The 15,171-nt window shown below is 45.1% G+C and overlaps 1 protein-coding gene across 2 annotated transcripts in view; it reads right to left on the bottom strand.

Annotated features, from left to right (window-relative positions):
- Positions 1 to 11,035, bottom strand: part of LOC107384307 (metabotropic glycine receptor) — a 92,112-nt gene extending 81,077 nt beyond the window's left edge. For both annotated transcript variants that reach the window (XM_015957499.3, XM_015957500.3), the window contains exons 1-2: positions 8,240 to 11,035; positions 2,447 to 2,552 (exon numbers count right to left, since the gene is read on the bottom strand). In XM_015957499.3, coding sequence (XP_015812985.3) covers positions 2,447 to 2,552; positions 8,240 to 9,084 — 951 coding nt within the window. In that variant the 5' untranslated portion in view covers positions 9,085 to 11,035. The remainder of the gene's footprint in view (positions 1 to 2,446; positions 2,553 to 8,239) is intronic.
- Between the last annotated feature and the right edge of the window lie 4,136 nt (positions 11,036 to 15,171).

Here is a 15,171-nt window from a genome sequence, read left to right as displayed (position 1 = left end):
ATCGATCGCAACTCATGCCAGGATTCTGAACGCTGTGATACTTAAAAAAATGATCAACATTTAAACAAACAATCACAATTATTTAAAATAATTTTACATTTGTTGCTGCTTTGTCTAAAAGTTTTAGAGCATCAACTTATTGCCCTAAAATTAACTACTTTCATTAGAAAATGAATATGTTCAGAAAAGGAACTTGAACCTTTTCTCCCGCAGCAATGAATTGTGGGTAAAACCCATCACCCAAGTCTGCAATGATGCAGACTTGGGTGATGTGTGGATCAAGGCTGTGCATGAGAATCGGGACACCCTACGCACTCACACCCCTGGTCGGGAATGTGCAATTCAAGAGCACAAGTGTGGAAGTGCGAGTATTGGGATTGGGCCTAGAGCTATGCTAACTGGCACATGTGCGCTGGATCGCTCCAATCTTAAAATCTTTTCAAGATTTTTTATTTTTTCTAATTAATTGTCATATTTTTTTATTTATCTGCTCATAAACCATCATTTTGTAAGGAACCAAATGGATAAGAATGTTAATAGTACTAATTTATTTTAAAAAACCTCGTCAGGCTATTCATGTGCACCTTCCCATAACAGGTCATTCAAATCTCAGCTGGCATGCTCTTTTCGACACACCTGTTAAGTTGTGCCCAAACAAAAATATTTCACCAGCCACCACTGGTGAGTGCATGTTCTGCATGGTGAGAAGACCTTTGGAGGATGGCTGCTGGATATCAATAAAGCCATCGGGGACAGGCTGATATTCTGCTAAGGGTCTAGGGATTGGACTGCTGAGGAGTGGAGGAAAGTCGTTTTCTATGATGAATCCACCTTGTGATTGTTTAGAGCATCTGAATAAGGATTGTCTAGAATAGAAAAGGTGAGTGCTCCCATCAGTCCTGTGTCCTGCCACCAGTACGGCATTCTGAAACCATTCGTGTGTATGGGGGTTGATGCTCAGCTAAGGAAGTGGACTGACTCGCAGCTTAGCCTCAGAACACAGACACGGACAAAGAATGGAGTCTACACATCCTCCCAGTCCCAACCCTTTGGTGGTGAACAACGTCTTTTTCAGCGTGATGAAGCACCGTGCCATGAGGCTAAAGTCAGAAGTGAGTGACTCAAGGAGCATGCAATTTCAACACATTCTTGAACCCAAGACGTCAAAATATGACGCGTGTGACCAAGCGTCAATATATGACGATGCGGGACGCCCCAGCGTGTTAGGAGATGACGATCAGGGACAAACAGCTGACGCAGCGTCCCAGAGCGTCGGTGAGACGGACATTAGAACTACTTGTGAACTACTTAACCTTCCCCTCACCCCAATCCTAACCTTATGGTCACAGTTTATGGACCTTAAGGTTAGGATTGGGGTGAGGGGAAGGTTAAATAGTCGAATAATGTCCGTGTGACCGCGCACGTCAAACAGTGACGCCAGCGGAGCCACGTGACCCAGCGTGTCCCTGATCATCATCTCCTGACGTGCTGGGGCGTCCCGAATCGTCATATATTGACGCTTGGTCACGCGTCATATTTTGACGCCTTGGGTGTGAGAATGCCTTGTGCATTTACATTTGGGTACAAGGTCAGACTTGAGATTGTAATCTCATTCAGATTCCATGATCAATCATCATGAGGCAGGCGGACAAAAAAAAAACACAAATCCCAAGCTTTGATTGAAGACTTGGTCAAGATTTGGAGCAATGACAGGCATTGTGTAAGAAAACAGGAACCGGGCTGCAAATGTTCAGTTTTCAAAGAAACTTCATTTAGTTGTCAGTTAACTCTTTTAAAACTCATGAAGTGCTTGTAATTGTACTTATATAGTAACCATGGAAACTTCTGACAGAAACTCTGGAACTACTGAAGCAGTAAGCTGTGAAAACCAACATTAGTGTCAATCTGTAAAAACCCAGTTCTTTAAATGTTTCAGCCCAACATTTGTCAGTTACACACTGATGTTTCTGCCCGCACCATCAAACTTAAACAAGCCAAACGTAAATCACAAACAGATTCTGTTCAACTGAAGTAATAACATCATCGGTTTGAATCAGATTCAAGTGTTTCAGCAGCACAACTGGAGACTCTCTGAAGCCTCCATCCTTTCAAGCTTTCCATAGAACGTTCACTTTGAATAAGCCGAATGACAGCTTTACTCTAGCAGATAGCTGATGCTTTCATCAGTGGGAGTGAAGTGGTGTCAAGCAGAAAGGTTCCTGTCAAATGCCGTTTTCAAGCTACATCTGCACCTGCTAGACCTTCATCGCTTACAGCAGCTACAGGGCTTTAATCATGTCTTGAACAGAACTGCTTGTGCTTGAATGGAAATAAAATGACTTTATTGTGTCGCGCATTGATCTGGATTGTATCTCACTAGAATTATGATAACTACACAAGGACCGAATAGGAGCAATTTGTCTGGCTCATTGTGAAAGACACCAACCTCCATACTGGTGAGGTTACAGCGATGAGTCCCAGCAAACCAGCCATTGTTGGAGCACTGGTCGATGTCCACGTCCTGCAGGTTCACATCTACTCGGACAACACCCCTGTCAGAAAAGAGGGGGAAGAAAAGAGATTGAGTTGGAGGAAAGGCAGAAGAAAGGCAAGCAACAAGAAAAAAAGAGATTGTAGAGTTTGATTCAAATGAAGTTGAATAAATAAAGTTGATTCAAAATGAAGAACATTCTAAGAGAACATAGAAAAGTAAACAGACATGAGAGTAAGTAAAAGGGGTGTGTGTCCCATAAGTGAGAGAAAATAGAAATTTATGAAAATGGTGTAAAACTGTATAGATCACAAGGAAGAAAAGGTCAGAGGTCACAGACATGGAGAAGGACTGAATGAAATATGTCTCAAGTGTTCGAAGGTGTTAGCAAAGCATGAAGAAGTTACCTGGGATAAAGGAACAGCACTAAGCTCATTTAGCTGACAGTTTGTTCGTGTTAATAAGGAATCTTCCTCTTGCACCAGATTCAGTTATGGAGTCCCGCAGGGTTACGCTCTTGGTCCAATAGCCTTGATTTCTTTATGCTTCCAACATTAGACATGGGATAAATTCTCACTGTTATGCTTATGACTCAGTTATATTTGTTGATGGAACCTGAATAATCCAAGCCAGCATTTCTGAAGACACAATTTTTTATTTCAGACAAAACCAAGGTTGTTTGTTGAATGAAAGTTGTTCCTTTTTCTGGATGGTATCAACTTAGCTTCCAGTACTAATGTAAGAGACCTTGAAGCTATTCTGGACAAATGTCCTTTAAAGATGTCTTAGAATTGAAGAACCCAGTTTGAATGCATGCCAGATAGATCCACAGTTTGCGATCCGGTCCAACGGAGTATGGCTGAAGATTTCCTTGTCCACTTTTTGGAAAATATTCTGGTTAAGGTTGTCACGGTTCATGGTGAGCATTCCTGTGTGTGAATGGGCTTGTTCGAGATGAGCCAGTTCTGCGCAGATTAGATCAACGATGATCGGCACGCAGTGCAGGCCGGTTGGATTTGTGTCCGACTTGACGCCGACTTGCTCTGACGTCATGCATAAGTAGGCAACGATAGCCTTGTGAGATCGAGGCTGCCGCAGATTTTGGAGCAAGGTGCTGCAGTTGCTCTCCACCAGCTGCAAAACTTACGGCATGACGGGAAACGCCTGGCTCTCACCTGATCTAAGATCTGATTGGTTCACATTGTGATCCAAACATCCGGTGATAGAACATGAAATGTTAGTTGGTCACATGTATTCTGTAAATCATGTTACGTTGATGATGACAACTATATAGGCCATTAAGAGAAATGTGATTTGTGTTCTTTTGTCACGTTTCCTATGAGCACACTAAACCTACAGCTGATAACCTTTACTTATTATTACAGTCATGCCTCCATATGCATTACATGATGTCCACGAGCATGTGAGGATGTGTTTTGGTTGCTAAGAGGCACCAGAATTAAAATGAAAAATTAAACAAGTATGAATGCTAACGAGATATCCTCATCCATCGTCACCCGCGAGCTACACATGCAGGAAATTGTGTCCGACTTAAACGCCGACTTTCAGCCACTCCCCCTGCTGCGTCCGTCTGCTCTCGTCTGTTTTCCAGGCGAGGCGCTGCTCAACTCGAACAAGCCCAATGTGTGTGTTGGTGTTCCTGTTGTCCCTGTGTTCCTGAATTGCAGGTAGGCGTGGTTGAGAGTCTCCAGCTGCCGATGGTTGTAATCAGCCTGGCCAGGGGATTTAAGCAGCAGTGAAGCACAGACGCAAGGCTGGAAGATACACTCACACCGGTACTGCTCATGTTGGGGTAAACTCATACCATTCAAAGCCAAGTCTCTTCTACCTTCCCTAGTCTTGTTGGAACCCTGTGCTCCTGATTAGATCTCATCTTGCATCATTTTCTTCCCCGGTACTCTTGCTTCCACCACCTCTCAACCACAAACCCAGATCCCTCACCTTCCCCTGGTCCTCACCTCTCAGCCGCCCATCTGCTTGCCGACTACTAATCCACTCAACATCTCCTGAGCCGTCACGGTAGCTCTGGACAATCACCGAGTCTCAGCTCCCTCCACGTCTAGGAAACCCTTGGCTCATGCACACCTGGCCTCAAGCCTCTCCCCCAGAAGCCGCTGCTCCTCTGTAAAACCGTTAGCTGCCTTTCCTCACTTCAGTAAACCCATGCTAGATTCTAAAACAGCTCACTAATATCAGTTTGTGTTTTTCCGCCGCGATCCGAAGATACTCCTGCTTGGTTTTCTGAAGCAGCACCCTCAGTTCTACTTCGTTTAAATAAAACTCATTTTCCCTTTATCATTGTCTCCTGGTTGATTCTGCAAGTCATGGGTCAGACGCGTAGATTCTGCATGTCATGGGTCAGACGCGTAGATTCTGCATGTCATGGGTCAGACACATAGATTCTGCATGTCATGGGTCAGACACGTAGATTCTGCATGTCATGGGTCAGACACGTAAATTCTGCATGTCATGGGTCAGACACGTAGATTCTGCATGTCATGGGTCAGACAAGTAGATTCTGCATGTCATGGGTCAGACGCGTAGATTCTGCATGTCATGGGTCAGACGCGTAGATTCTGCATGTCATGGGTCAGACGCGTAGATTCTGCATGTCATGGGTCAGACGCGTAGATTCTGCATGTCATGGGTCAGACGCGTAGATTCTGCATGTCATGGGTCAGACGCGTAGATTCTGCATGTCATGGGTCAGACGCGTAGATTCTGCATGTCATGGGTCAGACGCGTAGATTCTGCATGTCATGGGTCAGACGCGTAGATTCTGCATGTCATGGGTCAGACGCGTAGATTCTGCATGTCATGGGTCAGACGCGTAGATTCTGCATGTCATGGGTCAGACGCGTAGATTCTGCATGTCATGGGTCAGACGCGTAGATTCTGCATGTTATGGGTCAGACGCGTAGATTCTGCATGTCATGGGTCAGACGCGTAGATTCTGCATGTCATGGGTCAGACGCGTAGATTCTGCATGTCATGGGTCAGACGCGTAGATTCTGCATGTCATGGGTCAGACGCGTAGATTCTGCATGTCATGGGTCAGACGCGTAGATTCTGCATGTCATGGGTCAGACGCGTAGATTCTGCATGTCATGGGTCAGACGCGTAGATTCTGCATGTCATGGGTCAGACACATAGATTCTGCGTGTCATGGGTCAGACGCGTAGATTCTGCATGTCATGGGTCAGACACATAGATTCTGCATGTCATGGGTCAGACACGTAGATTCTGCATGTCATGGGTCAGACACGTAAATTCTGCATGTCATGGGTCAGACACGTAGATTCTGCATGTCATGGGTCAGACAAGTAGATTCTGCATGTCATGGGTCAGACGCGTAGATTCTGCATGTCATGGGTCAGACACGTAGATTCTGCATGTCATGGGTCAGACGCGTAGATTCTGCATGTCATGGGTCAGACGCGTAGATTCTGCATGTCATGGGTCAGACACGTAGATTCTGCATGTCATGGGTCAGACGCGTAGATTCTGCATGTCATGGGTCAGACACGTAGATTCTGCGTGTCATGGGTCAGACGCGTAGATTCTGCATGTCATGGGTCAGACGCGTAGATTCTGCATGTCATGGGTCAGACGCGTAGATTCTGCATGTCATGGGTCAGACGCGTAGATTCTGCATGTCATGGGTCAGACGCGTAGATTCTGCATGTCATGGGTCAGACGCGTAGATTCTGCATGTCATGGGTCAGACGCGTAGATTCTGCATGTCATGGGTCAGACGCGTAGATTCTGCATGTCATGGGTCAGACGCGTAGATTCTGCATGTCATGGGTCAGACGCGTAGATTCTGCATGTCATGGGTCAGACGCGTAGATTCTGCATGTCATGGGTCAGACGCGTAGATTCTGCATGTCATGGGTCAGACGCGTAGATTCTGCATGTCATGGGTCAGACGCGTAGATTCTGCGTGTCATGGGTCAGACGCGTAGATTCTGCGTGTCATGGGTCAGACGCGTAGATTCTGCATGTCATGGGTCAGACACGTAGATTCTGCATGTCATGGGTCAGACACGTAGATTCTGCATGTCATGGGTCAGCCGCGTAGATTCTGCATGTCATGGGTCAGACGTGTACCTCGGACCACGACAAAGGTTATCTTGGATTATCCTGACTCATCCCTTTAGTTATGCTGCTAAAGAGAACCAGATGACTTGCTGACAACATTTGCTTTGGCTTCTATTGTGAGTTGGTGCTTTATAAGCAAACATAAATTTTCATTATTTGGTTTATTTTTATCTCAAGTGCATAAACTACACACAAGTTAATGTTTATTAAATGAGTTTGGCATTAACACTGACATGTTAGGTATACCTCGCTATTTACTGGTGCTACAGACAATAGCTTAGTATTGATGATATGTCATTATTTATTCATGAATCTATTGATTGCTGCAGGACACACTCGGGACTGGAGAGTTGAAATGTGAGACCTCGGACTATGAGTGCTGCTGCTCTCCCCTCCACTAAAGACGGCTGGTATGGATCCTCTGATGATTTCTCCTGTCTCACACCATTTTGTCACCTCTTCCTATCTTTTCTATTTTATCTCACTTATCTAGCAGATTCCTCTGGGTGATAATAGATGAGAGACTTGGCTAGAAAACATGTTTCATCCATTCATCCTAAATGTCAGAAAGCACAGCAGTGTTCACAAAGAAGCAAACAGGAAATAGATAGAAGACACTTTTTTTCTATTATTCACTGCTTTTACTGGTTTGAAGTATTCAGTTGCTGTGCTTGTGGATGAGGCTGTGGAACAGTTTAATGTGGACTTGAAGCTCCATTCAAACAAAAAAAGGAAATGTAAAGTGTGTACTGGGTCAGTGAACTGGGCTTAATTATGTAAAAACACATTTGATTTTTCTTTCGGGTCTTAACTTCTCTTGACTGACATCCTGAGTGCTCACACTCTATTACACATGACATTTTCTGTCTCCTGCTGAAAGGCTGAGTGTGTTTTCTCTTCCCATCTTGTCGAGCATGTTTCGTTGTAATGCTGACTTGCATTAACTCACACGTGACAAATAAAGTGAACATGAACTTGCTCAGATTCCAGGTCCAGAAACTAAAAGTGGCAAAGCCGTAAACCGAAAGGTTTGGCCTCATTTCAACAACAAAAAAGAGGCGGAGCTACGTCATCCATCTCTGTTTATGACAGCAATACGCACAAAAGGAACATGAGGTTGAAAAGGACAAAGTTCTGAACTCAGATCGATTAAAAAGAGATGGTCTGACCTCATTCACTCTTTATTGAAGTGATAAATTACAACATCAGGTGTTCCAGGAGGATAAGTGAAAAGCAGGTTTAAGCATTTGACTACAATTTCTATCTCAGGAGGAGTGAATGTTTATGAACTAAGCTCACTGACATCTGCCAGGAGGTGCTGTAAACCATAGCTTATACTACTGATGATGATTTATTGTCTCTTCATAAATATATGGATTGTTTCAGGACACACTTGGACTGGAGAGTGAGGTTGTAAGTGCTGCACCTCCCCCCCTCTACCTCTCAGCCAGCCTGTTGAATGTGTTGCTTTGAAAGGATCCATCCATAAAGCTGCTGCATAAAGCCTTTATGATTCGCTAGCTTGGACTTAAATATAAGGGCCGTCATATATTTGTTCAGCCACTATCGCGGATTTAAACAGTCTCCGGTGCGTGTGGAAGGACATCTTTCTCTCCTCTGACTCACCTGAACTCTGGAGCGGAGTCGTTCTTTAGTCCATAGAAGCCAGCAGACAGCGTGAGCAGCCAGTGAGGCACAAACGTGCCGTGTTCACACTCCAGGTAAGGAGCCGACCATTTGATCTGACTCTTTTTCAGAAGGTGATTGACACTTCTGGGGCCCTCTGGGACCCTCCTGTGGACGTGTGGTCTCCTTCCATCACTGAAGTCGTGAAACCAGCTGGACTCCGAGCTCCGGCTCTTCAGCTGACGCTGCGCAGAGCCGGAGAGGTCCTGCAGCACCACCTCATTATCGGTCCTCGTCGCCTGGAGGAAAACGTGGGGCCCGCGTGTCGGAGCTTCCGCGTGCAGGGTCACCACCGCCCTGTGGATTTTGGGGTCCCCCTCTAAGATGCTCTGAACCAACGCATGGTACCAGTGGCTGTCTTTGCGCAGCTCGCGGGACCTGTTGTCCTGCTGGATCATGTTGAGGAAGTTGGTGGCGTGCGCCAGCGTGTCCAGGATGCTGTGCAGCGAGTAGTGGGAGGCAACGTGGAGGCCGCCCCGCAGGCTGCTCAGCTCGTACCTCCGGGAACAGTTGACCTGCTTGAGCGCGGAGGAGTTCCCCGTGTGCAGGAATGCCGTCACCACTCTCGGCAAATCCTCCTCTATCTTGTGCGCCACCACCGCGCGCTCGGTGGCAGGTACAGGGTGCAGGGTCGGCTGGTTGGGCGCCTCCCCGATCACGTTCTGGGTGCTGAAGACCGTCGGGTGCTTCTCGTCTCGGTCATTATCCGACCACTCCACGTAGCCGTAGTTGGATCCCAAAACGAGTCCTGCGTGCAGGAGTAGCAGGACGACAACCAGAGTCATGGTTCCTGTTCACAGCAAGCGCACGGGGAACACCGTGGACCTCCAGAAAACTATGAAGCTCATTCCCACATCCGCTCCCTGTCCGCTGCTGCTGACGGAAAACACTTAAAAACACACATGCAGCAGAGTGTTGTTACGGTTACGGACAAGAATCCTCTCCATTTCAGCATCTTCCTTCCACACCAGGGAGAACAAACACTTTCAGCCTTGGGCTTGAAACAAATTTCAAAATCGGATCAAAAACCTCAGACCCTGTGTCCATTCCAAAGCTGAGATCAGCCTCCCCGCACTCCCGCTCAGAGGAAATCATTCAAGTGGTGTGTGTCCCTCCCAGCGAAGGCAAGTGAAAGTGAAGGCTTGTTTCACCCTGCCAGTCTGCATGACGGTGGGCGGAGCGTGGGAACGACGGGAGCTGTCCAGTGCTGACATAACCGCCTGGGGCAAGACAAAAAGAGAGGGCGCTGCTGGTGGGGCATAGGGTAAATGAGCGATAAAAGAATCATGTACAGGCCGGAAAATAAAGCAGAAGTCAGTGGGATGAGAACTACAGATCAGGTCCAGCTCCCTCGTCTCTCCTCAGAGTAACTCCTAAATCTAAATAATTAAAAAAAAACATGCAGCTCATTTCTAATGAGCCTATCTTTTCATGCCAGGTTTATATCAGTGATCAAACATTATTCAAACAACAAAACTAAAATAACATTTGTTTTCTATGAGAAAATGTTTGAGCTTAGAACTGTCTGTTGGAGGCCATTTTTCATCTAGCTCATATCATTTAATTATTACCTCTTCCCGTTGCTTTAACCTGCAGCTTTTAGAATGAGATCAAATGTGTTGCTTTTCGAGAAGAAGGGACTATGCTACCCGGCCTGGGCCGACCAGGTACAGATGGGAATGGCCCATAAGTCTCTTGGTTGTCCAGGGAATGCCTTGGGATTCTCCTGGAGGCGCTGGCCCAAGTGTGTGTTAAGTCTGAACCTCACTGCTTAACCCTCTCAGGCTCAAAATAAGTTTTGATAAAAGGACAACTAAGTCCTTCAGGGGTACTTCGGAGTTAACAAATGCTCATGAAATACGTACGTGGAGTAACCAGGTAGGTAGGTTTAACTGTTGCAAATCTGCAATGCCTGCCTCCAGAGGGTTAAGCTGCTGCCCTCGCGAACCAACCCCAGATAAGCAGAGGGAAATAAATGGATGGATCACGGGATGGATGCATGGATGCGTGTGTCTGCTCTGTCTTCTCGATCCCCAGTGAGTCGTGGCGGATGGCTGCTTATACTGAGCCAGAATCCTCTGGAGATTTCTTCCTGTTAAAAGAGAGTTTTCCTCTCTACTGTCACTAGATGCTTCAAAGCTTGCTTACTATGAGGTTTACTGTAAAGAGCATTGATGCAATTTGCTGGGTTCCTTATATAGAAAACTTTTTTTCTGATTGGCTTAATGGACTGACCTGTATTGGAATGTTTACTATGTGAAGTGCCTTGAGACTGTCACGCTGACGGGCAGGAGGTTCGAACCCAAAATGCAGAACACCAGATCACTCAGACAGGAGCGGAGGTAAAGAAGTAAATTCTTTATTATTAAGGTGGAGGCTCAATCCAGCGGATAAAACACAAAAAACTGAAGTTCAAAAACAGGAGCAAGGACTCAGGCAAAAAACACGGGGAAGGAACAGAACAGCACAGACACATACAATGGACCAACAAACACTGAAGGACAAGACAAGACTTATATACACAGAGAGGAGCCATTAGGGAAACAGGCAGCAGGTGTGTGGAGTGAAGGCTGGAGGGAAAGCAGGTGCATACAATTATCTAAATGGGGAACAAAACCAGAGGAGGGCAGATAAACCTAAAACTATAAAACACGGATAACTAAACTTAGGGACTGAGGGCCAATATAAACAACCAATAACTAGAGGGGTGAGGGCTGAGGAGAATAATGGGACACAAGAGGAAAACCTGGAGTGGGAACTGGAGGGGCTGGGGAACAAAGGGACACGGAACATGACAGAGACAACTCTTGTCGTGATTTGGCGCTTTATAAATAAACTTGAATTGAACTGAACTGATGATGGGTGGAAATATCTACAAGGGGGAACACCATCACTTTAGGTTTTATTGGGATATGTGATTAAAGTTTGCTTGTTAACCTGCATACACATTGTGTGTGTGTGTGTGTGTGTGTGTGTGTGTGTGTGTGTGTGTGTGTGTGTGTGTGTGTGTGTGTGTGTGTGTGTGTGTGTGTGTGTGTGTGTGTGTGTGTGTGTGTGTGTGTGTGTGTGTACTCTGAAATTCTCCAGAGCGCATCTAAAGTCAGTTTCTGTCTGTAAATGGGTGGTGTTGAAGAGTTCAGCTCACCCAGGGTGACTTGCAGCCCGTTGCCATGGCACCGGAGGGTGACGACCCCCATGCCATGCTCTGCTGATGATAGTGAGGACTGCAGCCTGTCTGATCTTACATTATATGAAACAGCAAAAACACATTTAGCATTAAGTTTTATGTTCGCACAAAAAAAATGTTAGAAATGAGGAACCAAAACAAACTGATTTCAAATTACTTTTGAATACCTCAAAACATTGTTATCTTTTTCACTCAGATTTACTGACCACTATCATCCAGACCACTTAAAATAAGATGCATCAAAGCAGAGGAGACGAGACGTATGTCAAATGACAGCTCCTGCACCATGTTTCATCTTCTCTTACAAGCTGCACTGCCTCCCCTGGTCTGATAAATATTTGATGGCCATTTGCTGCTTCATCTGCATGCTCTCCAACCTGGGTCCACACAGCTGCAACACTCAGAGGCTGATGTAGCAGCCATTCTTTCACCCACGCTTTGTTCTCCCAGAGGTTCCTTTAGCTGGGCTCAGAGGACAAAAAGAGCCAAATTGAAGGCTGGGGAAGAGAAAAAGGCAGATTTTCTAATGTTTAAACAGAAATGAATCACTTTTAAAAGTTAGTCGACCTTTCTTGGTTTAAAGAAAGGTAATGGAGCAAAATGAAGGGAAGAGACTTGTTACGTGTCGTCTCATGCTGTGGAAACTAAACGGTTAAAACAGACCTGTCTGGAATCATCTCTATGTAATGATGTTTAATGCTCAAACAGAAGCCACACAAAAACATTAGCTCAGACTGTGCTGTTGCTATTTTTCCTGCTGTTTACCTCCATCACAACAGCACAGCTCCACTGAATAGTAAAATTATATTCCTTGCTGCGGCTGCGCAGTGGCGCAGTGGTTAGAGCTGTTGCCTTGCAGCAAGAAGGTCCTGGATTCGCTTCCCGGCCTGGGATCTTTCTGCATGGAGTTTGCATTCCCCCCCCCCCCCCCCCCCCCCCCCCCAAGCGGGTTCAGACAATGGATGGATGGATATCTTTGCTGCCATCTGGAGGTTCAGCTTTTTCCACAGATACTTTTTTATTGCTCCTTCACAGAAATAGTGAAATCTGGGTGTAAAATAATTAGTTGTTTGGTTCTAAACTAGAGTTGTTTATTAAAAACAGCATCAGACGCAATCTGTTGTGTGGAGGTTCTCGTTCGATCCGGGGAGTCGATGGAGCGAACCTCTGGCATCAGGAACCCGTAGATAGCTCCGACAGGACCCGTCCAGTCTGAGATCCCTCAAGGTGAAGGCAGGAATCTGGAATGCTTATTTGTGTCCAAGGCGGATGTCTGAGAGTTGAAGTAGCTCTGGGAAGAGCTGTTGTGTCTGTAATCACTTGCAGCATCGCAGAAAGGTTTTGACTTAAGGTGAAAAGAGTTTGTTTTCAAAAGAGGCTTCTTTCCAGATTTGGCCAAATTGGGGCTCAGCTGGAAACTGAATTAATCGGGAAGCAACTCTTGTTTTATTAGGCTACTTTGTTGTGATTTCTGGCCAAGTTTGGCCAATCAGAATTTGACACGTTTCTGAGTATTTACCAACATACCTCAGAAAGCCACGCCCTCCTCAGATACTAAGATGTTTTTAAAATTGTGAGTGAGAATGTCTCAAAACTCTTATGTGAGGTGAATATTAACCTTAATATGTATCTTATTGTACTGTGTATGAGTGTAAACAATGATTAACTTGTCAAATCAAACACACAGTGATTTGTGATATAAATGGATCATTGTAAGAACAATATTCATTTCAAATTCATGGATTTAAGCACAGTTTATTAAAACAGTTCCTTTAAACATCTTGTTCATTCATCACATATGATTATTTAACTTATAACTGTAAAATCATGGAGTCTTCACTTCTTCAGAGCGAAGAATGTTGACGTCTGGCTTTCACAGAGAGTGCAGGAACCTTGGGAGAGAATGTTTGTCTGGATGTTTTGTCTTCTGTTTGTAAACAAGCACTGAGCAGAACCTTCTGGGTTTGTAAGGCCAAATAGAAAGTGGATTTATACTGTAGGTTAAAGGTCACTATGTAGGTGTTGAAAAGATGAACACACAGCAGGACATACAGGTGCTGGCAGTAAATTAGAATATCATCAAAAGGTTGAAAATATTTCAGTAATTCCATTCAAAACGTGAAACTTGTACATTATATTCATGCAATGCACACAGACCAATGTATTTCCAATGTTCATTACATTTAAATTTGATATTCATAAGTGACAACTAATGAAAACTCCAAATTTGGTATCTCAAAAAATTAGAATATTCTGAAAAGGCTGAATATAGAAGACACCTGCTGCCACTCTAATCAGCTGATTTACTCAAAACACCTGCAAAGGCCTTTAAAAGGTCCCTCAGTCTTGTTTTGAAGGCACCACAATCATGGGGAAGACTTCTGACTTAACAGCTGTCCAAAAGACAATCATTGACACCTTGCACAAGGAGGGCAAGACACAAAAGGTGATTGCTAAAGAAGCTGGCTGTTCGCAGAGCTCTGTGTCCAAGCACATTAACAGACAGGCGAAGGGACGGAAAAAATGTGGTAGAAAAAAGTGTACAAGCTCTAGGGATAACCGCACCCTGCAGAGAATTGTGACGACAAACCCATTCAAAAATGTGGGGGAGATCCACAAAGAGTGGACTGCAGCTGGAGTCAGCGCTTCAAGAACCACCACGAGGAGACTCATGAAAGACATGGGATTCAGGTGTCGCATTCCGTGTGTCAAGCCACTCCTGAACATGAAACAGCGCAAGAAGCGTCTCGCCTGGGCCAAGGACAAAAAGGACTGGACTGATGCTGAGTGGTCCAAAGTTATGTTTTCTGATGAAAGCAAGTTCTGCATTTCCTTTGGAAATCAAGGACCCAGAGTCTGGAGGAAGAGCGGAGAAGCACAGAATCCACGTTGCATGAGGTCCAGTGTAAAGTTTCCACCGTCAGTGATGGTGTGGGGTGCCATGTCATCTGCCGGTGTTGGCCCACTCTGTTTCCTGAGGTCCAGGGTCAATGCAGCCGTCTACCAGGAAGTTTTAGAGCACTTCATGCTTCCTGCTGCTGACCAACTTTATGGGGATGCAGACTTCACCTTTCAACAGGACTTGGCACCTGCACACAGTGCCAAAACCACCAGCACCTGGTTCAAGGACCATGGTATCCCTGTCCTTGATTGGCCAGCAAACTCGCCTGACCTTAACCCCATAGAAAATCTATGGGGTATTGTGAAGCGGAGGATGCAATACGCTAGACCCAACAATGCAGAGGAGCTGAAGACGACTATCAGAGCAACCTGGGCTCTCATAACACCTGAGCAGTGCCACAGACTGATCGAGTCCATGCCACGCCGCATTACTGCAGTTATTGAGGCAAAAGGAGCCCCGACTAAGTATTGAGTGCTATACATGCACATTCTTTTCATGTTCATTCTTTTCAGTTGGCCACCATTAGAGAAACAAACATTTTTTCATTGGCCTTTAGAATATTCTAATTTTCTGAGATACCAGATTTGATGTTTTCATTGGTTGTCACCTATAAATATCAAAATTAAACGTAATAAACATCGGAAATACATTGGTCTGTGTGCATTGCATGAATATAATGTACAAGTTTCACGTTTTGAATGGAATTACTGAAATATTTTCAACCTTTTGATGATATTCTAATTTACTGGCCAGCACCTGTAAGTTTCAATTATGATTTGACTG

This window comes from Nothobranchius furzeri, chromosome 11 (genome assembly GCF_043380555.1).
Source record: "Nothobranchius furzeri strain GRZ-AD chromosome 11, NfurGRZ-RIMD1, whole genome shotgun sequence".
Classification (NCBI taxonomy): domain Eukaryota; kingdom Metazoa; phylum Chordata; class Actinopteri; order Cyprinodontiformes; family Nothobranchiidae; genus Nothobranchius; species Nothobranchius furzeri.
This window is presented reverse-complemented; position numbering and strand designations above follow the sequence as displayed.